This window comes from Ceratotherium simum, chromosome 21 (assembly GCF_057802395.1).
Source record: "Ceratotherium simum simum isolate JZ-2026a chromosome 21, ASM5780239v1, whole genome shotgun sequence".
Lineage (NCBI taxonomy): Eukaryota > Metazoa > Chordata > Mammalia > Perissodactyla > Rhinocerotidae > Ceratotherium > Ceratotherium simum.
This window is the reverse complement of record NC_141920.1, coordinates 931,082-959,063: the sequence shown is the minus strand read 5'-3', so window position 1 is coordinate 959,063 and position 27,982 is coordinate 931,082. Positions and strand designations below refer to the sequence as shown.

At 61.2% G+C, this 27,982-nt stretch overlaps 1 protein-coding gene across 1 annotated transcript; it reads right to left on the bottom strand.

Annotated features, from left to right (window-relative positions):
• Window positions 1-99: 99 nt before the first annotated feature.
• NKAIN4 (sodium/potassium transporting ATPase interacting 4) lies at window positions 100-21,101 on the bottom strand. The gene is made up of 7 exons (XM_004430513.2): window positions 21,048-21,101; window positions 13,227-13,364; window positions 12,066-12,146; window positions 10,794-10,988; window positions 3,631-3,691; window positions 1,228-1,312; window positions 100-142 (listed from the first exon to the last, which is right to left on the bottom strand). Exons 1-7 carry the CDS (start codon window positions 21,099-21,101, stop codon window positions 100-102), a joined length of 657 nt encoding a protein of 218 aa, XP_004430570.1.
• Window positions 21,102-27,982: the final 6,881 nt, after the last annotated feature.

The following is a 27,982-nucleotide window of genomic DNA, read 5'->3' as shown; positions in this document are numbered from 1 at the left end:
TCTTCACTTACGCAGGCCTATGGGGGCGAGGCGGGGGTGGGCGGGGGTTGGAGAACCCCTGAGGAGCGGTTCCAGGCCAGGGAAGGAAGGCTCAGGCGGTCAGTGGTCAGCAGGGGCTGCCGTGCCCTCTTCCCCTGGGGAGCTTGAAATGAAAAGGGGACAAAACCCAAGAAGGGGAGAGCTTCCTGGCCTTTGGCAAAGGGGTCGGGGGTGAGGTTCCCAGCCCAGGCCTCGGGCTTCCCCGGGGTAGGTCAGGCCTTGTCCCTGTAGAGCTGGCTCTGGCTGCAGACATCTCAGTGGGGTGTGGCTAGGGGGCTGGGAGTGAAGCGAGGGGCTCCCCCTGGGTCCTTCTGGCCCTCAGGCTCCACAGCTGGAGGGAGAGCCCCAGATGCCTGCCCAGCCTGGAGGGCCCTGTCAGAGCCACATGCATCCTGGAGATCAACCCTCACATACTCTCCCCAGCACGTGGGCCTGCACGAGGCCTCTCCCCTGTCACAGGAGCTGGACACCTCTACCTCTGATGGCCCTTGGCTGTGACAGGCCTTCACTTATACGGTAGAAGGGCTGGGGACAGCCAAGAGGGCCAGGGTCTCCAGGGGTTAGCTGTAAGTGTAGCCCTGAAGGGCAGGCTGGTCTCTGAGGGCCTGGGCAGGATGGAGGAAGTACAACTCTACCAAGAGAAGGACTACAGCCTCTTCTTCTGACCCCAAATTTCAGGATTACATGTGGGGCAGGACTGCTGGCAAAAGCTGCTGCAGAACAGCCCAGGCCCCCCTCCCCAGGCCAGAGGTGTGCAGAGCTGTGGACACCGTTCTTCAAGAGGGAAGAAGTCTGATCCTCCAAAGACAGGAAACTGACATCTCAAATTTCCTGCCATAGTGAGACCCCTGGAGAGGTCTCACATCGCCGGCCTGGGAGGTGGCCTCTTGGTGCCCCCTCAGCCCTCTGGCACAAAACCTGCTTAGACACAACTCCTACACCCTGGTGGCTTGGAGCCCCTAGGGTAGGGACCAAGCTCCAGAGGCTCTGCACCCCCATACCCAGCACAGAGCCAGTATGGAGCAGACCTCTGAAAAGTGGTGGGTGGATGGATGGATGGATGATGGACAGATAGACAGACAGACGAATGCCTGGTGAGGCCTCCCCAAGGAGAGGAGCTTTGTGGCTGTGCTAACCCAACTGGCCAGGCCCAGTCTGTCGGGGACAGGCTTTGCCGGCCATACTTACAAAGAAGCCTGCTTGGACAAGAGGCCGGGAGGATTTTCACTGACACAGTAGAGAGGAAATGGATCAAATCCACCAATGAAATCAACTGAAAGAAATCAAGACCCAAATAAAACAAAACCCAGGCAATGGAAAAGATGGAGGAATGGAGAACATGCCCACCAGAGACCCTCATGCAGTGACAAGAAGACAGGGGTGAGCCCAGGGGAGGGGGGACACAGGGCGTGGTGATGCAGTGACGGGGAACAGGGGCGAGCCCAGGGGAGGATGGACAGAGGGCGCGGTGATGCAGTGAAAGGGGACGGGGCGAGCCTGGGGGAGGACGGACAGAGGGCGTGGTGATGTAGTGATGTGGGACAGGGGTGAGCCTGGGGGAAAGCGGACACAGGGCACGGTGATGCAGTGATGGGGGACAGGGGCGAGCCCAGGGGAGGAGGGACACAGGGCACAGGGACTCAGTGACGTTGGACAGGGGTGAGCCCGGGGGAGGATGGACACAGGGCACAGTGATGCAGTGATGGGGGACAGGGGTGATCCCAGGGGAGGGCGGACACAGGGCGCAGTGATGTAGTGACGGGAGACAGGGGTGAGCCCAGGGGAGGGCGGACACAGGGCACAGTGATGCAGTGATGGGGGATGGGGTGAGCCCGGGGGAGGAGGGACACAGGGCGCAGTGATGTAGTGACGGGGGACAGGGGTGAGCCCAGGGGAGGGCGGACACAGGGCACAGTGATGCAGCGATGGGGGATGGGGTGAGCCCGGGGGAGGAGGGACACAGGGCACAGTGATGCAGTGATGGGGCCAGGGGTGAGCCTGGGGGAGGAGGGACAGAGGGCGCGGTGATGCCGTGATGGGGGGACAGGGGTGAGCCTGGGGGGGGGCGGACACAGGGCGTGGTGATGCCATGATGGGGGGACAGGGGTGAGCCCGGGGGAGGACAGACACAGGGCACAGTGATGGGGGACAGGGGTGAGCCCGAGGGAGGAGGGACACAGGGTGCGGTGATGTAGTGATGGACAAGGGTGAGTCCAGGGGAGGACGGACACAGGGCGCGGTGATGCGGTGACGGGGGGACAGGGGCGAGCCCAGGGGAGGGCAGACACAGGGCGCGGTGATGCAGTGATGGGGGACAGGGGTGAGCCCGGGAGAGCACAGACCCAGGGCGTGGTGATGCAGTGATGGGGGACAGGGACAAGCCTGATGGGTCTCCGGGGGAGGGCAGACACCGGCCCTGGCCCAGCTCAGACCTGGAGACAGAGCTCTCTTTGGACGATAAATCGTACAAGTGACTTCCGAGTGAAAGGTTTCAGCAAATGCTGAGGCTCTCAGCCGGGGTTGTGGCCTGGGGGGACTGAGCAGAGACATGACAGCCAGACCCCCGGAGCCTGTTATGGGGCTGCGCCATGCCCTGCCAGGATCTCCTGGGCATCACTCCCATGACGTTCATAAACATCACACCTGCCCTTGAAACTGTGTCTGCACCGACAGTGAGAGGCAAGGGTTTGCTGGGCAAAGCCAATGCATCTCTGATCTCAGGGCTGTCTCTTATCCCAAAACGTTTCCATGTAACCAACACACGAAGCCTGTTTTGTTTCCTCCCAGCCAGCTGTGGTCTGAGTGATGATTTGGGGGTCATGCAGCACGAAGGCTGAAGGGGGCTGGGGGCTCTTCCAGAAGCGAGCCTGGTCTCTGAAGGACATGTGGACCGCCCAGCCCATGACCTCCCAACTGCCGGGAACAGAGGCTCTGGATTCTGATTCCGACCCCAAGGAAGGTTCTGCTCACAGCAGCCGTGGGCGGCTGGGTGTGCCCAGCACCACCAGCCCTGCTTTGCCCTTCTCTGCGGGGTCTTCCCAACGAGATTACGTCAGCGCCGGGGCCTATCGGGGCCAGCGAGGGCACCTGAGTGTTGATGCTGCAGATCAGAGGAAAGTCAAAAGGGGGTCCCAAATGGAGGGAAAGCGAGAAGCTGCCAGACGGGCCCGGGCCAATACTGAGGGCCGATGGGCCGCCAACCCGCAGGCCCAGCTCTCAGTGCAGGGAAGGGAGCGGCCCGTTCCTCCGTAGGTCTGAGGGCTCAGCCTTCCACCTGCAGCAGCTGTGGGGGTTGTGGGGAGCTTGCCCCCCAGCACAAGAGCCCACAGACCTGGGGGGCTGGGGGTGAGCTGACCCTTGGAGCCCACAGCCCAGGACCCTTCCTCATGTCTTCTCAGGTGGCTGGACCCCCGTGGGCGTGGGGGCCCATCTAAGAGGCGAGGTCTCAGGCTGCAGCCACAACAGGCAGGAGAAATCGAAGCCTCCCCCTCCATGGCCAGCCCTCTGCTTCCCTCTCCCACCCCCACTGCCCGGCGGGGCCTGGCCGGGTCACTAACGGGCTTTTTGGGAGCCTGGCGGCCACACACTTACAGCTGTCTTCCTCCTCAGTGAAAATGCTGACCACGTAGCAGGCACAGACGAAGCCCACGAGCTGAAAGACACCAAGAGGCCAGGGTGAGGACTCCAGGCGAGCTTGAGGGGCATTGTCGCTTTGCAAGATGTGGGACAGAGGCCCCCAACCACGAGGCCATAACGCCTCCTGGGCCTCAGTTTTCTCGTCTGTAAAATGGAACAAGGAGAGCTGATCTGCGGGGCCTCTTTGGCTCTCAAGTTCCAGATGGTGTCCACTTCCCCAGCGGAGCTGGCCTGGCCCCTGTGGGTGAGGGGGCGACACGTGAGTGAAGGCCTCGAGGCAGTGAGGGCTGGCCAGTGGACAAGTGAGTCAGGAAGATGACCAAGGCCCTGCTTTAACGGGGGAATGGAATGCAGAGACATGTGACCACAGCCTGGGTGGACCTCCAGGCTGACCCCCCTCCGTTACAGCCAGGCTATCCTCCCTGGGGCCTGAGGCCTTGGGCCTTAAACAGCCAACCACCAGGTTTCTCCTCCTTGGGGAGGGGGCCATCTACATGCAGCCACAGTTGGAGACGTTTTGAGCTAGCCAAGCTGCATGGTTCGAATGGACAGTGCAGGAAAGACACACCAAGGACTCAGCCTGGCAGGTAATTCTGGGCAGAGTGGATGGGCCTGGCTGCTGCCCTGCGGCAGCTGGGGGCTCGGCTGGGTAGAGGTTCTTCAGCCAGGCTCGTTGAAGAATGCTAAAACTTCAGGGGAAAGAGGGCCAGCCCCATGCACGCTGGGGCACCAAAGCCATTGCAAGAGAAAGGGCTCCAGCTGAGAGGGGGCGGGACCGGTGCTGCCCACTGCCCCATCCCTCCACACTCACGAGACCCCGGCGACGGCGACGCTAACCAAAGGCTGAGCTACTCCTGAGTATGGCATTTACTGCCATCAGTACTGCATCCTCCTTAACGAGAACGAGAGAGACTGGCCCTAACTCACAGACCCGGCTGACAGACGATGCGCGGAGGGGCCCCCAAGCAGAGGTGCTCGTCTATAACATGACAGCAAAATGCATCTCGACACCACAAGGGCAGCTACTGAGATTTCTGTGGAAGCCCACAGCCCTGTGTGCTCACAGGGCCCCTGGAGAGACCACTCCACCCCAGCTCATCTGGGAAGCTCTGCAGAGGAAGCAAATTCAGTCTCTTCCACAGAAGCTGGAAACCTGAGAGGCAGCCCAGAACAGCAATGTCACGCTCTCTGGCCTCTGAACCCAGACCTGCACTCTCCGGGGCATCACCAATTGTTCTTTGAGCACCTCCCACACCACGCAGTGGTCTCTGCCCCGAGGATGCAGCACAGAGAGCAAGGTTCTGATGGTGGTGGGTCGGAGGTGCCCCCCTGCCCCTGCAGACTCCTCCCTCCACATTCTCCACCTTGCACAGTGTGGATGGTATCCATAGGTTCCCATGCCCTCCAGCTTGGGTTAGCCAACAGGGAGCCCAGCAGATGAGAGGGAGGGAGGGGGAAAAGCAGGGCATGCATCCCCCAGCCCCTTCTCTGCAGGGCTCCTTCCCAGCACGGGGCGGGGGCCACAGCTCCGCAGGACTCTGCCCGTGTATCATAACTCCTCCCTTCAGGCCAGGGTGACAACAGCTCTGTGGCTACGCGCCCTGGGGGGAATGGGGTATCCCATGTGGTCCTGACAGGGCACCCCGACTTAGAACATCCCCTTCACCAGCCCCCGGGGATTAGCCTAATCTGAGTGCACCATCTCTGTCTTGCTGGGACCCTGACTGGTCAGGGGATAAACAGATGTTTCACAAGGGCACCTGCTACGGAGGAGCTACAGGGGGTCTTCTGGGAGAGGTCTGTCTGTGGGGCAACCACAGGCCTGAGAGAGGGCGGAGGTCTGTCTGTGGGGCAACCACAGCCCAGGAGGGGGCGAGAAACGCCATGGAGGAGACAGGAAGTTGGCCAGCGGCACGGTTTTGGGAGCAAGGGGCCAAGGGAAGGAGAGGGCTTCCAGCATCCTTTCTGGCCCAATTCAGCCACCGTCAGCAGCAGCGAGACCCCAGGGGGTTTATTTAACATCTGGACCTTGTTTCTTCACCCTCGAATAGGCCCAACAGCCCCCTTTGACACCACAATGTGCATCAAAGGAGGAGACAGACCCCACGGGACGGCACTGACACGGAGGGGAGCCAGAAAAGAAAGCTCAGGCTCCATGCCCCCTGCTCTGGAAGCCCCAGGCCTTCTGGGCAGCAGGGCAGGGCCTCCTCTGTGCCCACTCGGGCAGGCCTGTCTCCTCGTTGTTCAAACACAAACTGGAGAAGCCTCCTCCCGCCCCTCCCCCAAGGAGCCGGCTCGGGAGCTGGCCGTGGTGCTGAAATGCCTCCCGCAGCCCTGCTCTTCCTCGGGCGGGGTCCTGGGGGAGGACGCCCCCGCCACACCTCTGCCTTCCCACCGCCCCTCCTGTCCATTCTCCCAGCTCCTGCCCAGCTCCTCCACGAAGTTCTCCAGACACCCACAGGACCTGCAGTCGCTGCTCCCCCAGCACCGGCCGCTCTGCCTCCTCTGGCTGGTTCTCTCCTCCCCACCTGACTGCAGAGGGGGGCCAAGGGTCTGCTTCTCCTAGACCCTCTGAGCAAACAGCAGAGGCCTGGCTCCTGGGGAGGCAAAGGACATAAGGCTGACTGGTCTTTAGAAACTTGCATTTCCTTAAAGAAATCCCCACCCCTGGGGTGAAGGAGAAAAGCAAAGGAAGGGTCCCTCCCCCTCCCATCGATGTGCAGCACTCTCCTCCCTCCAGCAGTGGCCCCACCAGCAGCGCATCGCAGACGCCCCCCAGAATCTCCATTTGTCCGTCTCCAGTTTCCTTTCTGTCACCTTTTCACAAATTCCGTAAGTGACTTCAGAAGCTTGGATGTGTATCCTGGGCAAGTGGGTTCTTTCTCCTTTCGCAGAACGCACCCAGGTTCTCATGAGTTTTCAGGTCACTGGGGCCCTCGTTTTGCCTCAAAGAGGGTCCCAGCACCAGAGAGAAGGGCAGCACCCCAAACACCCCGAAGTCTGGTTTTCTGTAGGAAAATCAGCAAGAGCAGGAGGAAGGAACCCAGGAAGTCTGCCGGGCCACCTGAACTGTTGCATTTTCTCACCACGGATGTCCCTAGATTTGGAATTCAGTCTCCACCGTCAGTGCTGGCTGCAGAACCTCCGTCCTCTAAGCCCAACATCCACCCAGACATGTTGGTGTCATCCCACTGTGCACCAGGGAGAGTCAGGAGCCTCCAGACCTGACTGGTTCCCTCCAGTGACCGCACCAGACGAGCCCCAGCGCAGCACACATCCTTGGGGTGCCCGTGAAACCAGTGCCAAACCGAGCACCTACTGCAGACTCACCTGACCCACTCTCCCGTCGAGTCCTCCCACCCACACTTTGAGGAAGGCACTGTTACCTTCCCACTCTTTACAGAAGAGGAAGTTGAGGCACAGAGAGGTTGAGTGGCTCACCAAGGCAACACAGCAGGAAAGTGGCATCACTGGAACCCACGTCCTCAGCGCCATCCAGGGCTGGAGAACCTGTGGCCAGGTCAGACCTGGTTGTGTGGTGCCAGCCTCGCCTGGGCGCAGGCTCCGAAATCCCTGGCAAAGCTGCTCCTCACTGCCAGGCCTTAGGTTCCTTTGGCTTTCTGTGACCACACAGGCTCAGAGAGAGCAGTGGGAGTGGTCAGGACACATGGAAACGGCCCCACTGGATAGAAGTGTCAAGAGACATATGCCCCTCCTCCTCCGGGGCCGGCAAAGCCCGAGGTGGGGCCCCCCGCAGGCCTGATTTGGCCCACAGCCGCTCACCACACAAGCCCGACTGCAGCTTCAGAAAGGGCCTGGGTTGGCCCCGTGGGGACAGCGCTTTGCCACTTCAGTCCTCTGGGAGCCGGAACCCACACATAGAATCTCCAAGGTTGTTCAACTGCTATTGTGAGTTGAACTGTGTCCCCAGATATGCATCCACGTCCTGACCCCCAGGACCAGTGAACGTGACCTCATTTGGAAACAAGGTCTTTGTAGATGTGATGGATTTACAACAATGCCATACTGGACTGGGGTGGACCCTAAGGCCAATGACTGGTGCGATTTAAGAAAAAGGAGAAAGAGATTTGACACAGAAATATACACAGGGAGATGGCCGTGTGAAGACGGAGGCAGAGATCGGGGTGAGGCATCCACAAGCCAAGGACACCGAGGGCTGTCGGCAGCACCAGGAGCTGGGGGAGGCTGGGGCAGATCCTCCTCAGAGCCCAGAAGGAACCAGCCCTGCAACACCTTGACTTTGGACTTCTGGCCTCCAGAACCGAGAGAATAACTTTCTTTTGTTTCAAGCTGCCCTTGGTCTTTTGTCTGTGGTCTTTTGTCACCGCAGCCCTGGGAGACTTATTCAGTTGTAAGGCCGAATTCTGTCTGGGCTGGCTCAAGGCCACACCTGGAGGCTCCCCCGGCTCACGCAGACCTGCTGCATGTGGGGCAGCGGTCATCCTGCTCAGAGAGGAGTCCGGCGTGGGGACCTCTGGCCCGAGGGCACCACAGGCACCAGGCCAGCTTCTCCAGGCACCTCTCCCCGCACAGGACAAAGCCCTCAGTGTGGCCAGGGTGAGGCCCCGTGGCTGGCCTTTGGAAACGCTTGATGACTCCATCTTTCCTCATGGACCTCTGGGCAGCCAGGACTGTCTGTGAGTTCACATAGTTTCTTCATGGTCCCTCCACAATCCCCGACCCCTGGCCCCCCTACTCAAATCCAGACATGTCTCCTGACACGTGGCTCCACGGATAAGGCACACCCCCTGGAAAGGACGGGCTCCCTGCGAGACCCCCAACTGAAAGGCATCCCAGGGCAGGACATCATCCCTATAACAGGCTCCACTCGTGGTGAGTGAGCTCCGGACACGCTCTAGACCGCCACGGACCACGAGAAAGTCTGGTGACAGAATGCAGCCCTGATGCTGGACCTGGGGTGCCCTGCTGAGGTGGGCGCCTGGGGAATGGACACACGCTCAGTCTGGGCCCTGGAGCAGGCTCTGAGGGATGCTGCTGGAGGCTTTGAGAGCAAGGAGGGGTCTGGGGACTTGCGAGGTGAGGGTTTCCCCTGGTGCCAGCTTTGAGGGGGTCTGGGGACGGGCCGGTGCTTCAAACACACCCCATCACGAGGGGGCCTGGGTCTCTTTCTGGAATGAGGAGGCCACAGACTCATAGTCAAGGCCAACCTGGGCTCTGCTGACCAGGCAGTGGTGAGTCCAAGGCCACCCAAGCCCCAAACAAAGGCGTGTTACAGTCACTTCCCACCTCCTGTCTCTGAACAAGGACTTGTGCCAACACTCCCACACACGGCCTCATCCAGATTCTAGCTCCTTGCAGCCAACTGTGTGGTCTTAGGTCAAACCTGTGGGCCTCCATCTTCCTCTTCTTCAAATGGGTCCACAACTCCTCCCCTCCCTGGGGGAGATGATGGAAAAAAAGAGCAGCAGCCGAGAGCTCTGGGTCTCCCTAGGGCTCAAATCCAGAGACCCTGGGCCCTGGCAGAAGATGGGGATCTGGGGCCCATCTGTGTTGACAGAACAGCGATGAGGAGCCTCTGCTCCTGCAGAAGTCCCTCAAGCCACCAGTGGGCCTCCCCCACGTTCACGCCCTGTGCAGTCGTCTTCCACACTGAACAGGGCTGGCCTGCGTGAACACCAAGACTCTGCAGAAAGGACGGAGTGTGACGTCCAAGGCCAGGTCAAAAGGCACTGCAGCTGGACTCTGGCTCTCCCTCGGACAGTCACCCTGGGGAGAGATGCCCAAGCAGCCCCAAGGAGGGTCCACATGGGGAGGAACTGAGGCCTCCTGCCAATGGCCACATGAGGGAGTCTCCATGGAAGCAGGCCCTCCAGCCCCAGTCCAGCCTTCAGATGACTGGAGCCCCGGCCAACGTCCCCACTGCAGCCTCATCAATGATCTTGAACCTGAACCAGCCATTTAAGTTGCCCCCACATTCCCGAGCCTCAGAAACTGTGAGATAAAGCTGTCTTGTTTCAAGCCAGGATGTTTTGGGATACTTTGTTGCACAGCAATAGATAGCTGCCATGGCTACCAGCTAGTGTCCTGTCCTCGAGTGTGTCTCCTCACTGTGCTCTGCTTTCCTCATCCACACGCTGGGGACACGAGGCAGGTAACGAGAGGATGAGTGAGATCGACCACGCCATGTGTCGACACAGCGTCCCCCACACGGGGCCGGCGTCCGAGGCTCACTCTGTCTAGGCTGCAGAAGGGAAACTGAGGCTGGGAGAAGTGACTGGTTTATTGTGAGAGTTGCCCAGGCTGCCGCCCCAGTCCCCAGGAAAGTTAGTCTCCACGGCCCAGCAGGGGTGAGGGTGTCGGGCGCTCGCTCAATCCCCTGAGCCCTGCAGACCCTTGCGCACTCCCAGCCCCTTACATTAAATCGCTTCTCTTCTCTGAGGATGCAGATAAAATACAGAACACCCAGTTAAATTTGAATTTCAGATACCCAGCAAATCATTTTTTTAGTATACGCATGTCCCAAATATGGCATGGGACACACTTACACTAAAGCTTACTTGTGTGTGTCTGAAACTCAAATTTGACTGGGCATCTGCACCCCTACTCTCAACATGGCAGGAGCAGAAAGGCAGCGTGCAGACCAAGCTCAACTCCGCCTCCCTCTCCGGGCCCCACTGTCGGGCGTGGAAACAGTCCTCTCTGCCTCCCGGAGGCCAGGGTGAAGCTCTCGAGGTTCCTCCCCCAGCCACGCTGCCTCCAGGGCTGGGAGGGGATGGCAGGAGCCTTCATCTAGATCCCCCTCACGGAGGGCCCCACTGTCCCCTCTGGGCCCCGCAGCATCGTGAGAGCCTTCCAGCTCTGTCCCCACGTTTCATCCTCACGGGGACCCTGGGGTTGGAGTCGGTCCTCAGCCCGTTTTACCGAGTGGGACACTGAGGCTCAGGTGGCCCAGGCCACGTAGGTGGAGGTGGCAGTGTGACTCCTTAACCTCTCGGGCAGGGATGGGGGTGAGGAAGGGCATGCTGCCCTGGCAGAGGACAGCAGGTCCCGCCATGTGCAGGAAAGGCCTGAGACCTGGTCCCCTAGCAGAATGACCCCACCCCCCACACCCCCCATCTCCCCTCCCCAGCACTCACCGCCACCAAGATCTGCAGGGCGCTGTGCAGGGCCTCCACATAGCTGTGCTCCAGGGCGCAGCCGTCACCCGGCACCAGGGCCCGGCCATCTGGGGGCCCCAGTCTGGCGGCCGGCTCCTCACGCAGACAGCCTGGGCCGCGTTCACGCCACCAGGAGCGGTGGCGGGAAAGGTTGAAGGTCAGGAGCTCGCTGTCCTGGGGGCGAGGGGTGGACCAGGTTAGCCCCCACCCACCGTAGCCCAGAATGGGCTCCCTGAGAAGGGCAAGGGATGTCCTGCTCTCCCACCTCCCCTGCCCCCAGCCTCCTGGGCTCCAGTCGTGGGGGGCAGGGGCACCAAGGCCCTCCCTGCTGCTGCCCTGCCAGGAAGGCCTCGCTCTGCTTGTCCTGTGCCCTCGGCTCACACCCCCACCTCCGGGATGGCCTCCCTGCCCAGGTCAGACCCTTAGGACGTGCTCTCACATCCCCTGGGCCCCTCCTTCATGTCTCGCCAATGCTGCCATTTTAGTTGTGTTTGAACTAATGTCTGTCTCCCTGCTGCTGCCCCAGGTGTGGCCCAGGAGCAGGGTCCAGTCTGCCTGGCTGCCCACAGGGGCCAGGAACCTGGAGCCAAACCCTACCGCCACTCCTGGCTCTTAAGACCGACCTCTGAGCCTCATGCAAGGAGAAAATAAAACGCTGCGCCCTAAGTGCCCCAAACTGCCGCTCAGGCAGGATGTGTTCACCAAGGACACTCCCAGAGAAACCCATCCCGGACGTGGTCCCAACCCCTCCCCGAAGGAGGCACCAGCGGACTTCATCAGTGTTTGGAAGAGCAGAGCAGCCCGGAGGACAGGGCAGGAGGGCAGTGTCTGCTCTGCCTGGCTGGTGCCCGGCCCCCTCGCTGGTGTTCCCACCTGCACACCTCTGCCAGGACTGGTCTCTCTGCTCCCTGGCCCCCAGCCCCAACTCTCCTTTCAGGTGCTGCCCAGGCTCCGAAGCCCCCTCCTCCAGGAAGCCTTCCCTGGTGTGTCCCCCACCCAGCTAAAGGCCATCTGTCCGCCAATGCCCACAGCCCCTCATCCATCCATCAAATAGCTGGGCTTTCCTCAAACATTTACAGAGTCACTGTTGTGAGCCAAGACTGTTCTGGGTGTTGGGGACAGAGGCGTGAACAGACCCAGCCCCTGCCTCTGTGGAGGGAGACAGGCAATGAACAAGCAAAAGCATCCAGTGCCCACAGTGGCCTGGCCACAACCCCTCTGTTTGCATAAGTTTCCCTCGACTTTACTCACCTTCAAGAGGCCCCCCACTTCCAGATAGAAGCAGATAATGAAGACGTTCCAGGTGACCCAGACGGCCGCCCACACAGCGTACTAGGGAGAGGAGAGAGGGTGGGGGCAGGGAAGTGAGCCCAGCTCTTTGGGGCAAGGGGCTCACCCTGCTTCTGGATGGCGCCCTTGGAGGAGCTCGAACGAGGCCTCTGCAGGGGGCGCTACTCCCCAAGTCTGGCGCCCAGGATGCTCCGTTTGGAGGATGACTTCCCTGAGCCCACCCTGGGACAGGTCTCAGCTGTGGAGCCTTCCCGTGCTGCGCAAAGAGGGTGAGACGGCTCCTGCTCCCAAGGAGGGGGCACCCAGGAGATGGGGCCGCCGGAACCGCCAGCCCAGGGGAGGCTACCTGAGAGGCACTCAGTGTCCTGGCCCGGAGATGCCTCTGGCCCATCCGAGGTGGACGAATGACAAGCAAGAGCATAAGTGGCCTGAACTCCCGAGTGCCCCTGAAAACCACCCCAGGAGAACCCCCAAACCACCCCAAAAGAGCTCCCCAAAACCACCCAGAAGAACGCCCCTGAGCTGCTCGCCGGGAGCAGAGGCCTGCAGTGGCGCCTCCTCTGCGAAGTCTCAGTGGGATGCAGCCACACTTGGTGTCCACTAGTGCTGGGCCACGTCTGGGCCACAGCAGGGCTGAGCCCCTCCCACAGAGACTGGCCCACAAGGCCTAAAATGCCTGCCACCTGGCCCTTTGCAGAAACAGTCTACCGCAAACCCCGGTCTAGACCAGCTGCTCTGATCAGCACCAAATGAAAATGCTGTGCTGATCAGAGCAGAATTTTCTGCACCTCATTCGAGCGTCTCCAGAGGCAGGACAGCCATGCGCAGGGGCACCAGCCGGGGCACGCTGGGGTCCAATCCTGCCCCGGGCTCCTGGGCACGGGCTCTGTGCCTCAGTTTCCCAAAGCATCCCTGAAGCCGCGATTTCCAGGTCAGAATTCTAGACGCCCGGACTGTGGAAAGGTTTGAGCCTGGGAGCCTAGGTAGATAGTGTATTGCTGAAACTCTGGCCTTTCTGGGGTGTTCTGGTTGTTTCTAGGACAACATGCTGCTGGAGACCTACTTGTCAGTCATCCCGGCCAGCACGCCTGCAGGAGGAGGGCCAGAGTACAGTGGACTCACCACCACGATGTAGCGAGGCCGGTACTGGATGGTGCGGAAGAGCCCCAGGATGACCATGACAATGTGGACGAAGGTGGCCAGAATGGGCGCCCACTGGTAGCCCAGGAAGTCGAACACCTGCCGCTCCAGGGCGGTGACCTAGGAGCAGGGGCTGTGTGAGGAGCGGCGGACCCCGGGAGGGAGGCCCAGGCCTGCCCCTCCTGCCTCGTCACCCCACTGAGCGCCTGCTACAGTCTTGGCTCTTCCAACAAAAATCTCCAATCAGTCCAACGCGCCCCGAATCCTCCCCACAGGGAGTTCCTTCTGTGCCGAAGGCCCTCTTTGAGTAAGCACCTCCCCCCCAGTCCTCAGTTTCCCCATCTGGAGAATGGGAACACAGGGCTGCTCTGACTCTCGGGGTCGTAGGGCCAAACAAACACACGGCAGGAAGCGAGAGCTGAGACACGCAGCTCTGGGGGTGGCGGCGGCGAGGCTGCTCCCCCACTTCCAGGGCATTCTCGCCCCTCCGGCTCTGCAGACACCAGCCCTGCAGGCGCGGCCGACAGGACCAACGGGAGGGGATCAGATGTCTGGGAACTTGATGCTTCCTATGCAGGGGAGACCGACTGGCCTTGGACGCAGTCCTGGCTGCAGAGAGCACTCATTCGTTCATTCATTCGTTCATCCCGTCCGTGGGCTGGCCCGTCAAGTATGCTGGTGTTGACAACACACCAGGAGAAGACACGGCCGCATCCACCGCATCCAGACACCTTCCCATCTGGGTTCAGGATAAGGAAGGCGCATCCAGCAGGGGCTGGAAGGGGCTGGCTGCATCCCACGATTTCCCTGCGGGCCCACTGTGCACCCCGAGCTCCCCGGCACTGGAGGAGCTGCGGAGGCGGAAGAGCCTCCCTGACCCAGGGGCCGCTGGTGTGTGGGCTGGGGGGTGTCCACTGAGCCCTGGGAGGGGGAGGGCTCCGGAAGGCAAGGAGGGCATGGAGCCCCGGCACCAGAGGGAGAGACGACAGTCTTCTCACAGCTGGGCGGCGAGGTCGACGCACACCCCTCCCTGCGACTGGACAACTGGACGGGCTGAAACCAAGAGCGGGGCAGAGCAGGGAGGGTGGGATCAGGTGACCAGGGGCAGCTGCCATCTCCCACACGCCCCCAGCACCGTGATTGGGAATGGAGCCTGGCAGGGTGGGCCTCTGTGGATTTACCCATGGTCACCAGGCCTGCTGGCCACAGATGCCCCGACCTCGCCCAGAGCATTCAGCCCTTAGCCCACCCAGGCTCCTGTCCCCAGTGGCCTGGAGCCTCAAGGGACTGACCAGCCCCTAGATTCACCTGCTGTGGGTGCGTCCTGGGCACTGCCCAGCCACTGCACGGCCCAGAGGTGGGGCAGCTATTTCCAGGGGTCGGGGCAGGGGCACATTCCAAGCATGTCCTGCAGGGGTCTGGAGTCTGCCCTGGGAGACAGCTGGGAACAGGGAGTGGGGAGCAGGGCTGGCCCACAAGTGTGGCACTCTGAGCCCCTTTCCCTCTTGTGACAGCACATTCCACCCCCAGGCCTGCCATGGGCTGCTCCAGGCGACTCCCCCTGAGGCCGGTGACTTCGGCCAGGAGGTGATGGGCTTGTCCTCTCCCATCTCCAAGGGGAACCAGGGCCAGCGAGCCCCCTCCCTGCTTCCTACCGTGGCCTCCACACCCAGCGTGAGCACCAGCTGTTTGCTCTGCTGTCTGTTACCAGCAGCCGTCTGGAACGCTCAGTAGAGAAAAGGGAAAGTTCTAGAACAACTGGCACACCGTCATTGCTATTGGGAAGGCCTCGGTCAGTTGTCTGAGCCCCCAGCGGGCAGCTGGGACCCCTGGGCCTGGCTCATCCATTACCAGAACCCCCTTGGAGCTGAGGGGAGGTGGCTGGGCAGCCTCGGGCAAGACCACCTCCCCTACCCGCTCCAGGCTGAGGTGGACACTGTCGGGCTGCGGCCTCCCTGACCGCAGGCCCTGTGTCCTTCATCCCCAAGGTCGTGAACAGCAGGGAGTATCCCTAGGGGTGGGGGAGTTCCTGCTTGGTGGCTTTTCAGGAAGGGGGCAGGGGTTGGAGGGCACTAACAGGCCAAGGATGGGTACAGGGGGCCAGTCAAGTGCTGTGGACACGCCAGTGGGACACACAGAGACCCAGCTGCCCATGAGACAGCTATGCCCTCACCGGCCGGACTTTGCTGTCATGGTGCTGCCACCATGGCCGTGTGATCACTGCAGTTTGTCTGTCTGTCCCTCCCGCGGGGTGTCCATCCCCAGCACAGAGCCAGCAGAGGAGGTAGGGAGACACCTCCCATGGGCAGAGTGTAGCCCATTCACAGGGGCCTCCCTCACGGTCACTGAGGCCTCCAAGCCCTCTCTCCCTCCCCATAGACAGAAAGTGGTCCCAGGAGGCGCAGTCGGCTCACCCCCCGGCCAGGCCCACTATCCCCAAGCTGTGGCAGGCCTCCCACCTCCCCCCCATCTGTCCTTTCAACTTAGGAAAAAGAAGACACTTCACTGGGTCCCAAATTTACAGCCCTTCCCCCACTGCCTGCACCCCAATCTCAGCCCCGCCTCCCCGACACGCACACACACGTATGTGGACTGTTCCCCGTGTGTGTGGCTCACAGACCACAAGCCCCTGCCTCGGGGAGCACTCCAGCCCCCCGCCCTGCCCCCAGAGCCCACCCAGGAGAGGCTGGCGGTCTGCCTCTGCCCAGCTTTCCCAGGTCTGCAGACCCCACTAGTCCTGGGCTTGCTGCCTCTGCTCTTATAGGGTCCCCCCCAGTACCTCGAGGTCACCTTGGGGCAGCCAGTCCCGTCCTTGGAGGCCAGCTGCACAGCACTACCCTCCACCGGCTGTGGGGAACCCCGACACTCCTGGCTGTTTGACCTCTACCCGACCTTTACTCCCAGGGCCCAGCACCTGGCACACACTAGGTGCTCCATAAACACAAGTGCAACAAACAGAAACCGCTCCTGAAGCTGGAGCACAGGGCACCAGGGCCCCCTCGAGGATTGCCTGGAGCCTCCGGCGAGCGGCGGCCACGTCAGGTCGAGCCTGAGACGGTGCTCAGGGGCATAACTGGGGTTACCAGCTGCTCACCCGAGGTCCCACCACCAAAGGTAACCCCTACCTGCATTTGGCAAAGGCCTCTCACGTGCAAGGAGAGCCCTTCCATTACGCGCCGGGGAAGCTGGAGCGGCCCCCAGCAGGAGGCCCTTCGCGTCTATTCTCATAGCTCTCCGCCGGCCAGCGGGTGCGGTGGACAGAGAGCTGCCCGGCGCCCTTGGCCAGCCGTTTACACAGAGAAAGGGAGGGACCGTGGGCAACCCTCTGGGTGAGCAGATATGCTCCGGCCGAAGTGAAGGTTCCGGCCACAGTGCTGGACGGACCAAGATGGGTCTGAGCCATGGGGGCGATGGAGGGTGTGTCAGTGAGCTATGGCTGTGTAACGAGCTGCCACCAACTTGGGCCTTTAAACAACATCCATGTTTGTCTTGCAATTTCTGCAGGCCAGGGGTCCAGGCACTGCTTAGCTGGCTCCTCTGCTCAGGGTCCCACCAGACTGAAATCAAGGGGTTGGGGGCCTGGGGGTCTCACCCGGGTCTCCTGACGTGGAAGAGGGGCCAAGCACAGCACACGGGCTGCAGTGGGCTTTTGGAATGATGAAGCCCCAGGACAGCTTCCTCTGATGAGGCCTCCACACGCCCCTCTCCCCACACGCTGTCCAGCTCCCACACTGCCTGTGCCACAAGGGTGACCACAGAGTCTCTGTGACACCAGGAAGGGGTAGTCAGTGGCTTGGTGGACAGTCCCCTTGCCATCCGCTCTTCGGGAAGCAACAGCCCTATTTGGAGAGAAAACCCAACATCTCCCCCTAGAAGGTCTGACCCCACGACCACTTGGAAAGACCCTCCCTCCCTCCTCTTTCTCTGTCAGAGACCCCTCAGTGCTGAAGTCTGGACCCGTGTCTCCAGGTCCCAATCTGAGTCCTCAGCACCTGGTCTTCAGTTCAAGGCTGGGTCAGAGGGACAGAGAGGCCAGCCCAGGACCCCCTCACAGGCCAGGACAGGGGCACCGCCCAGAGGGCCACCTCTGCCTTGATGAGAGTCAGATCAACCCCATGGCAAGGGACGGCTGGGGTGGGTCAGCACTCTGGACTGTCACAGCTTGAAAAGGATGGACCTCAGCACAGAACCGCTAACATCACCGAAGCCCACACACAGAGCAGAGAGAACATGCCAGTGACACCTCTGACAGGAACTCCTAGCGACACTTCACCCTGAAGGGTCCTGGGACCTGCCTTGCCATCACCTCGAACTCGGGGAATACAAGGAAGCATCAGGCCCAGGAGTCTTTCTCCTTCCGCCGTCGGAATCATGAGGAGACGCTTCTGCAGAAGAATCACAGCTCACAGAAGCCGAATAGGAATTAGAGATCTACCGTGGGCAGGGACCCCGCAGGAAGCAGCACCAGGACTCCCCGGAGGCAGGATGCACGTGCAGATCACAGCCCAGAACATGGACCTCGCCGCAGCTGGGGTCAGTTCCAGGGGACAAGGACAAGCAGAAATGAAGCTCCCTCCCCAGTCTGCCCTTGGCTGTTGCCAAGAAGCCTGGTCCCCCACAGGGTGGGGCGCTAGCCTTTGGGGACATGGTTCTCTCAGTGTGTGCCCTTGAGACGAAGGCTGAGCCCCTCACGTGGGCCAGGGGTCATCAGGCCCTGCCATCTGACCTCTCAGACCACTCACTGCCATCCCACCAGATGGGGGCAACGCTCTGGGGGTGGCTGGGAGAGGAGTAGGAGAGGGGGAGGGGTGGGGCCCCAGTCTGAAGGGCCTGCGCTGTGGTGGGCGGCCCGTAGGGCAGGGAAGAAGAGACACACACATCCACGTGCACACACACAGCCCTCGTGGGCAGAGCTAGTCAACAGCATCTGTTCTAGACACAGAATAAAATTATACTCTGAGCCCCAGGCCTCCCCGTGGTGCCCAGAAGACCCTAACCAATGGGCACGGACGCCTGCCCTATCGAAGCCCTGAGCACCACGCACGGAGGTGGTGGCAGAGTGAAGATGGCCCCCAAGACCCCTCTTCACCCCCTGCCTCATGTCACCTGCCACCAGGCTCTGTCTTGTGGGGCCGAGGCTCATGGCCTGGACGCGTGCCCTCGCTGAGGGCTCTCTAGTCTGAGGGCGGCTCCCAGGATCCACTCCCAGGAGAGAGACCTGCAACCGGGGCAGGGTGGCCAGCACGTGGAGGCCCTGTGGGGCGTCTTTTTCCTTTATAAGCCACAGCACCGCAAGGCTCAGTGCTCTGGCCCTGTGGCCACAGTCAGGAGGCCAGGAGGAGATGAGCCGCCCCATGCCCCTTGCTGAGCTCTCCCTCCTCTCTCGTCACTGCGCTGGGGCACAGCCTGGGAAACCACCGCAGGGCACTCTGGCTGGCTCCCACTGGCTCCCAGCAGGCAAAGTTCACGCTGCTCCTCAGGGAGAAGGCTCCGAGGAGAGATGCTCCGGCCTTTGTCCTGTAGCTTGATAACAGAAAGCTCTCAGGCTCGTCAAAAAGAGAAAAGAAAAGACACAGGGCTCCCGCACACGGCATCGTCCTCAGCTCCCCCCCATCCCCACTCAGTGACAGAGCAGTGGGGGTGTCAGGCCTCTTCCTGCTCTGCCACCCCCCCACCCGGCAGAGGAGGGACAGGTGGACAGCCAGAACAAAGGGCTTTTCGAAGTTCCCTGCTACACGTCAGCCAAGGCCTGGCCAGCTGCCTGGGGACACAGTCCCAGCCCTCTGGCTTGCCTGGCTGAGACGGAGAGACTTCGAGGAGCCCTTGGTCCAGGGAAACCCTGCTGCCCTCAAGCCGAGCTAACACTTGCTCTTGCAGCCAAATTCCAGGGGCCTGCAGGGGCGCCCATCTGTGCACTGCCCACTGCAGAGGCTAAACAGGCAACAGGACCTGATCTGACCCTTCTGAGCCCTGAGACCACACCCCTCACCCAATACATCTATTTCCCCTGCTCAGAATTCCAGCCCACGTGTCACCCCGAGTGCATCCCACACACCAAACTCAACTCATCGAAACCAAAGTCACAGCACCCCAAGAGCAGCTCTGCCTCCTGACGTCCAGACTGCTGCCAGCTGTCCGTCACCATGCTGCAAACCACCCGGCCAGCCTGGGATCCTCACTGTCCGTCACCCCATCATCCCTTCCACCCCTTTCAGCTTCCCCACTCCACTCCCAGGAGCCTCCTAAGGGATTCCCGCCACGGAGAGAGCCTCCCACCAAAAAGTGACACCACTGCTCCAGAGTTTGCAATAGCTCCCTACTGCTGGTGTAACAGTCCTTGGGCCTCATAGCCTTGTGCCGGGCCCGGGCTATCTCCCAGCCTCATCTGTCCAGCACAAGCCCTGCAGACCACCCACCTCCCTCCAAGCTCCCCAACACCCCTGCCCCTCACGCTTCAGCAGCACTGAGCACCCCACGGGGAAGCTCGGGCAGGTCCTTCCTCCCTCCAGGCAGGACAAGCCGGCCTGTGTATCCTGGCCTCCTGCCAGCTTGGCCAGCAAGCCCTGCCCCAGGCAGAGGACAGGATACCAGCCTGCACAGCCACGGGTGCAGGAGGACGTTCTACCTCAGATTTCTTTGAGGCAGCCCTTCCTCCTCCTCTCTGGGCCCTCTAGCTTCAGGAGGAGGAGGCACCCTGCCCAGCTGAGCCCAGAAGAACACCTGGTGTGGCATCAACAAAGCAGCATTTCCTTTTTAAGACCAGAGACCAGGAGCCATCATCATCTCTCTCCAGCCCAGCAGAGACATTTGTACCCCTCTCCCCCAGAGGGTCCTGGGAACCGGAACGACCTGGCCTCCCCTGGAGCTCCATCCAAGGGCAGAATGGAAACTTGCGGGGGAGTGGGGGGGAGGTGGATGCCCAACTTCTCTTACAAAGCTCTGCATCCAGGAGGCCCAGGTAATGCCCCCACAAAAGAGATAAGTGCAGCCCTGGGCTGGCCCCCATCCCCTTCTCCAACCCCCTCTGGCTCCCCATCTTTCCAGGCCCGGGTGAAGGGGGAGGGACCACCTCCTCCAGCTTGGGAGGCAACAGGCACGGGCAGGGCCGGGCTCACACACCCCAACACACACAATCATTCCCAAACTCACAGCCCCAAGGGGCTGTCAGGTCTCAGAAACGGAACTCCGCCGCTCATTCGGCGCCCGGTGCTGGCTTCGGAAAGGAAGCACACTCGCACACACTCGCACACGCTCCGTGCGCGCATACTTGGGGCCACACAGGCTTTCCAACACGCGTGGACACTGCGCGCAGCAGTGCCCCTTCCCGACAGCGCCGCCCACCGGACTTGTTGAGCGCAGGCCAGGCTCCCCCCGCGCCCAGGGACGCCCCCAGCCTGAGGCGCGGCGAGAGCAGGGTCCACGCGCCCCGCCCCCCACGAAGGCTTTTGTTCAGCGCGGGCCCCTTGCAGCCGCTCCCCGGCATCTGTCCTCGCAGCTCGGGACCCCGCGGCCGCCTCCAGCGCGCGCACACGGAGGGGCCGTCGGGGTCGCGCACAGGGCGCTGGCTCCCCACGCCCCCTGGGGCGGCGGCGAACTTCAGCGGCAGAAGCTCGCGGGTCCCAGCCGTTCCCTGCCAGGAGACCCCAGCAAATAGGAAAGGTTTGGCGAGTGGGTGGGTCCTCAGGCTTCTCCTGCCGGGAGTCCCCTGGAGCGGACCCAGCGGGCAGGGCTGGGGGCAGGGGATGTGGCCCGGATCCCCCAGTGCGCGGGGACTGCGGGACCCGAGGAGGGGTCGCCACTCACCAGCTGGAAAGTGCAGAGGAAGATGAGCGTGCAGCGGCCGGAGCAGCAGCCCATGCTGTCGGCCCGGCCCGCTGGCGCCGCCTCTGCCAGTCTGGACCCACAGCCGCCCGCACGCGAGGCGCCCAGCGCCTGGGCCCGCCGCCCCGCCCCGCCCTGCAGCCCCCGCTCCGCCGCCCCGCTCCGCCCGGCAGCCCAGGCTGGTCCCCCGGCCCAGCTCCGCCACTCCGAGTAACAGCTGCGCCGCGTCTCTCTTCCCGCGCCACCCCCCCCCCCCCACCACTCCCCACCACCCCCAGCTCGAGGCCTCTGGGGGCTTCGCGCCAGCTGGGGTGGGAGCGTGGGACCCCTTCTTAAAGGGGCGATGACGTGGCTTCTCAGGCGGCGTAGAGTAGCGAGGGGCCACACCAGTGGCCCCCAGATAGACCATCCCACACAGTCCAGGTTAACCAGCGACAGCTCCGTCCCCCCAGGATAACCTCCTGCCTAGGCAGCACTGTGCCTGCCCCTGGCCCTAGGTGTGACCCTCCCCCCCATCAACCCCTTTCTTAGTGGGCCTGGGGAGCACCCCGTTCCCGGGTATTTTGGACCTAGGTCAAGAGCTCAGAGGTCCCCCTTCTGGGGATGAATGAGGTCCGCAGAGTAGGAGGAGGGGCTGGCTGGCCTACTAGGAGCTCACCTGCCCAGGGAATGTGGGGGACCTAGAGGACAGGTCTGCTCTGACTATGACTGGGCCAGGGCAGGGTCAGGTGTGAGGGGGAGGGATCCTGGGGAGACCCTGGGGTTGCAGGCAGCCTGGAGACATGGCTTGTGTGTGTGGTGGAGGGAGCCTGGGGGAGGACTCCGCTGTGCAAAGGTGTGGCGGTGGGACTGAGCAAGGTGTGGGGCCGATGGCACAGGGGAGGCAGGTGAGGTCAGGCCCAGAGGCTTTGCACACAGGCTGGGTTGGACTTCATCCCGTGGGTCACCGGGAGCTGCTGGGGTTCTAGATCAGAGTGAGCATGGTCAGACCTGCCCTTGATCAGGAAGTGGATCTTGTGCTGGGAACAGGAGGTGGTCCTGGTCAGGCCCCCGAGAGGGGCAGGGCCCCAACAGAGGGGCACATGGGGGTGGGGGAAGGAAGGTCCACACCAGGTGAGGACACAGGAAGCACTTCTGCTTCCGGGGCATCCCAGCCCGTGGCACTTCCACCCGGGGCCGCTGCTCTTGGCTCCAGCAGTCCAGGGCCAGAGGGTCCCACCCTGCTGTGACGGCAGTGACCGGTGACAGGAGTGCCCTTCCGTGGCTGAGCAGCACCACGAGGCGGGGGCCCCTGCAGAGCGCTCTCCGAACATCCACTACTTGGAGCTCTGGCCGCCGTGTCATCACCAGCTTCCTTCACAGAGGGGTGAGCTGAGGTCAACTTCCCCCACAGCCGCGTTCCTGACCCCACTCACAAGATTTTACAAACCACCAAGAGTTTTTGCCTGCATGATGTTGGTTGACTGTCCCACAGTCCCTCGGAGTGGGCGGGGCAAAGGTTATCAGTCCATTTAGCGAAGAACAAGGTCAAGTTCTCATGAGGTCTTCTGCGAATTGGGGAGGAAGCTGCCCCAGACCCCTAACCCAGACTCTGTCAGGGGCGCAACTCCCAGACCCAGCAAATTGGAAAGGTTTGGTGAGTGGGGGGTCCTCAGGCTGTTTGCTGATGGGAGTGAGGGTGGGAGCATGCGGGGTGGGGCCCAGGGAGGGCCCTGGAGACCACTCAGGACAGCCTTGGGGGGCTGTGCCAGGGGAGCAGAGGGGCCTCTGAAGCCCCTGAGTGTGAGGTGCCGTTCTTGACAGGTGACTCGGCAGGCCTGGGGGTGGGGGGGTGGGGCTCCAGAGACAGGACCTCACACGGGAAGCTTGGACTCACCGCCCAAGGTCTTGACCTTCAGAACAGGCTGAGTGAAGATGCTGGAACTTCACAGGAAGATGTCTGTGAAAAATTATTCAGTGAAAAGAACAGGTGACAAAATATTATGTGCCATGGGGTCTCTCAACAGCAGCATCACATAGATGTGGGGCCGGTGACTCTCTGCTGGGGGGTTCTTGTGTGTTGAGGGGGTTGAAGAGCTCTGGGCTCTTCCCACTAAATGCCAGTGGCACCCCCAACAGTCACGACAATCAAAAATGCTTCCAGACATGCACACATGTCCCCTGGGACAGCCCCTCGCACTGTACAGTGTGGTCTCAATTTTATCAAAAGGGAAGTGCCGTGGAGACTCCTGGGTGGCACGGGTCAGGGGGTGGGGCGGCAGCTCCGGCCACCAATCAGCAGTGTGAAAGCCCTTGGGTTCCTCGGCGTCACTCCGGGAATGTCCCCCAAGGTACATTCGCCCCCTGTGCTGGGGTGCATGGGCGATGGCTGTCACTGCACTGTCTGCAGACAGAAGACGGACGGTCCAATGCCCTCATGGGAGACAGACTGAGTTGCTATGGTTCCCAACCAGCACCTGGAAAGGGAAGTGTGAATCAAAACCATGTGAGACACCACTTCACACCCCAGGGCGGCGGGGATCCAAGAGACAGACAGGAGCAGGTGTCGGCACAGACGTGGAGAAACCAGAACCCTCACACACGGCTGCTGGGTGTGAAATGGTGCCACTGCTGTGGAAGCTGCCTGGCAGATCCTCAGGAGGTTGAGTATAAAGTCACCATAGGACCTAGCAATTCTACTCCTGGTATAGACCCCCCAAAATGAAAACGCCCACATGAAAACTTGTGCACGAATGTTTTTAGCAGCATTATTTATCACAGCCCAAAGTGGAAACAACCCAAGTGTCCCTGAGTGGATGAATAGATTGTTTAAAATATGGTGTATCCACGCAATGGAATATTATGCAGCTATAAAAAGCAGCTATAAAACCAAGCACTGATGGATACTACACCATGGATGAACATTGAAAACATCACACTAAGTGAAATATGTCATCGGAGGCTGTCTGCTCTTGCTCTTGAAAGCAAATGCCAGGTGAGCATGGACCAGGTTAGCCTCCCCTTGCTGCACCACGGAGGATCAGAGTTGGCTGCCAGCCTGGGCATCACCTGTTCCAGGAATGGAGGGGTCAGGGGTCAACCAGAGCAGCTCGGACGTTGACCTCGTATATGCGGGGCTCTGCACAGGGTCAAGAGCACTCATACTCCCACACCCCACCTGTCCTGGGGCGTGCTCACAGCTGTGGCCAGGCAGTGGGACCCCTGGGGTGCACGCAGAGTGCCCATTTTACGGGTGACAAGGCTGTGACTCGTCCCAGGTCACATGGTGGGAGACACAGAGCAGTGTTGGGACCCGGCCGCCTCTAGGCGGTGAGATTTTACCTAGCACCTCCTTTCGCATTCCTTCTGGCTGAGCATTACGGTTCCTGAAAGCTGAATGGTGCCACATCTCCCTTCTGTATCAACTCTCACAAGGCGAGACACCAGTCAGAGCTGCTTCGCCCTCACCCGAGCCGGCTCCGGGGCAGCAGGAGATCGCAGTGTTGTGAGTCACAACCAGAGAGCAGAGGTGGGCTGTCTCCAGGCCCCAGACAGACAGTCCAGGGGCTGGGGGAATGGGCAGGAGCCTGACCCCTGGACAAGGCTGCTTCAGTCCTCAAAATGAGGCTGGGAATGTGCACACGGCCACAGGCTTACACGGACACAGATCAGGAGGAGCCCTGCCCTGGGGTCTGCGGGGCAGAGCGGGGACAACTGGACAATGCCCCTGATTTCCAGAGGGTGAAAGCGGACGTTCCCATGGAGGCATGTGGGGCCATTTCTTCCTGGGGGAGCAATCTGCTTGGAGAACGCCCCAGGGGGAGGGCCACAGGACACCAGAGCTCCTTCAGGCCAGACTTTTGTGTTCTTTCTTTTTTCTTCCTTAATAAACCTCATGTATTAATTTGCTGTGGCAGCTGTAACAATTTACTACAAACTGGGTGGCTTAAACAACAGGTTTGTCTTCTCAATTCTGGAGGCCAGAAGTCCAAAATCAAGGTGTTGGCAGGGCCCTGCTCCATCTGCAGGCTCCTGGGAAGGATCCATTCTCAACTTCAGCTCTCATGGCTCCAGGCATCCCTGGGCTTATGGCCGCATCACTCCAGTCTCTGCCTCCATCTTCACAGGGCTCCTCCTCTCCGTCTGTCTCTCCCCTGCGTATCTCTTACAAGGACACTTGTGACAGCATTTAGGGTCCACCAGGTCATCCAGGATCATCTCATGTGGAGATCCTTAACTCAGTCACATCTACAAAGACGCTTTTTCCAGATAAGGTGATATTCACAGGTTCCAGCCATTAGGAATGTATCTTTTGGGGGCCACCATCAACCACTGCACTTGCAGAGGCAGGATTGAGGTTCTGGGGTGCTCTGCTGCAGATCCCGGCCCCTCACAGCAGAAACAACAGGAAAAGCCCCCTTGTCGGCCAGGGCACTGTGTCCACAGGGCCTGTGAGGGGTCAGCTCACAGCCTCTCCACTATCAAAACGCCTCAAGGTCCCTGCGTGCCAAGAGCAACAGAAACTTCCCTGTGCACAAATATTTTCAGATGAAATTGGGAGAAATCTCTAACGATCAACAAACACTCCCAGAAAAACATAGGCCAATCCCCAGAACTGCGCGGAGAGCACAGCCTGACCCCTTCATCCCGACCGGATGAAAGGCGCCTGCCAGCGGCACCTTCGATCCTATTCTTCCTTTGAAAGAAAATAGCGCTGGCGGGTTTCCAGTTACTGCAGAAAAGCGAAGAGGAGGAGCCCCTTTCTGGCCTGGGTCAGCCCACCATCCCATCCTGAGGGACAGTCCCCACCCCCAACAGCAGCAGTCAAACATGTTTCTCACAAGGAAGGGCTTGTGCCCCTGAACCTCAGGGCGCCCAGGCGGGCTGCATCCCAGATTCGCTGGGGCCAGCTTCCTGTTCCCTGGAGCCTCAGAGTAGACGCAGGACCCTTGGAATTCTGGACCCACCAGACCCAACCACCCCCATCCAGCCTGGCCCCACTCCTGACCCCACAGCACACACCGTGTCCCCCTCACCACTTCTGATGGTTCTTTAGCCCAAAATCCCTGTTCCCGCCACAGCCATCTGTTCCCTGAGGCAGACACACTTCAGTTTTGGGGCCTTCTTTCCCAACAGCACCCTGATTTCCTTTTGGGGAATCACCGCTCCTCATATGGGTCGTAGAGACAGGCCTTCCATGAGGCCACACGGGCTGCACACACAATCTCAAGGAGAACGTGACATCGATGGTGCCCCTGGGGCTGGCAGTACAGACCACTCTCTCTGGGCTGGTCCAGACAAGGGGCTGCGCTGGGCCAAGTGAGGCCAGTTGGGCTCTCGCCTGGCACTGTGGGTCTTGAGATGACCCCATGGTCCCAGCAGCCAGCAGCTCTAGTGCAGGAGCCCTGTAGCCAGCTGGTCTGTCTCCCCAGCCTGTTCTCCATGCTCCCGTGTCCTCTCCATGAATTCCCTCTGAGCTTCAGGTGGCCAAGCGGGTTCCTGTTGCTGGCAACCGCAGAGCCCCTGAGCAGGGCTCTCCGTTCTTCCTTTCCATGGGTCTGCCCTCCCCGTCTCAGAGCAGCTTGTCCCGCACCCCTCCAGCAGATCCACACCTCTCCTCCTCGTGTGGCTTCCACGGGACCTCGACTAACAAGATCACAGTGGTTTGCACGCACACGTGGGTCGTCTCTCCCCAAAAGTGCTAAGTGGCTGTGAATTTGGGAAGCCCCTGCAGCTGCTGGCACACGGCCACCCCTCCCCCTCAGGCCTCTGCTGACTTCCTTCTCCATCCGCCACAGTCTCCAAGGGGAGCCCGTGCGCTGACAGCTGTCTCATGCTGTGGAACCCGCCTCCTTCCCCTCTCCAGCCCGAGTCTGTGGCACCAGGATGCAGAGGGGAACGTTGCCCCCGTCCTCGCCGAGCTGTCTGCTCTCTGAGCCTGCTCTCCGGGCCTCAGGCTGGCGGGCGCCCCCACCTGTGTCCCTCACAGCTGTACTGAGGGACAGCAGAAAGCCAAGACGCCCTCCGTCTCTGGTGATCCCACACAGCCCCGAGCCGCCCTGCCCTCTGGCGTTCAGCCTTTGGGCAGAGGGGAGCTACGGCCAAGAGGGGCACAGACGTGAACAGAGGGCTTTGCTGAGACATGCAGTGGCCCAGGGACGGCAAGGCCCTGTGGTCTCCTCCCTCGGCCCGGTGCAGGGTGGGCTCTGGGCCACACCTACCGATCTGGGGCTCAGACCCCCTGGGCACTGAAAGAACAGGGGAAGCTCAGAGCCCGGGGCCTGCTCGGCTCCTCTTGTCTGCCCCACAGCATGGCCCCAGCCCTGCAAGTCCCATCCCAGCCTTCCCTGGCCCGGGCGCCATTGTCACATCATCACAGGCCATCGTTACGAGGGGTAACAATGCCCACGGTTATTAACAGCTGGGCTAATGTGGACCCCCAGGTCTAGCGCCCCAGTAAGGGGCTAGCACACTGGCTCTCTGCTCTGTCTATTGCTTTCCTACAGCCCAGGCCAGGGAGGCGACGTGACCCTCGTTCCAGGAGGAGGCTCAGCCTCAGGGGGGACCAGCAGCCGAGGTCCCATAGCTGGGAGAGGATGACAGCCGGGAACAAGTCCCTACATCTTCAGCTGCACCTTCAGGCGGCCGTCTGCCATCACTAGAGTCATGCAAGTTGCAAAGGACTGAGCAGCAGGCCTCAGGCCCCCCTGGGGTTCCCTTCCAGGAGCAAACTCAGCGCCACAGGCTGCACAGCGCAGGGAGTGGAGACCACCGGTCAGCGCTGGCCAGCGTCATGGATGGAAACAGACACCAAACTGGTTCCTCTATTTTCTCAGTCAAGTGACAGACACTTTAGTGCCTCACAAGGGTGCCGGTCAGCAGGACGGGTGACAGACGAGGCATTAAGCCTCAGGAGCTCCCACCGCAGGCCCTAGAGA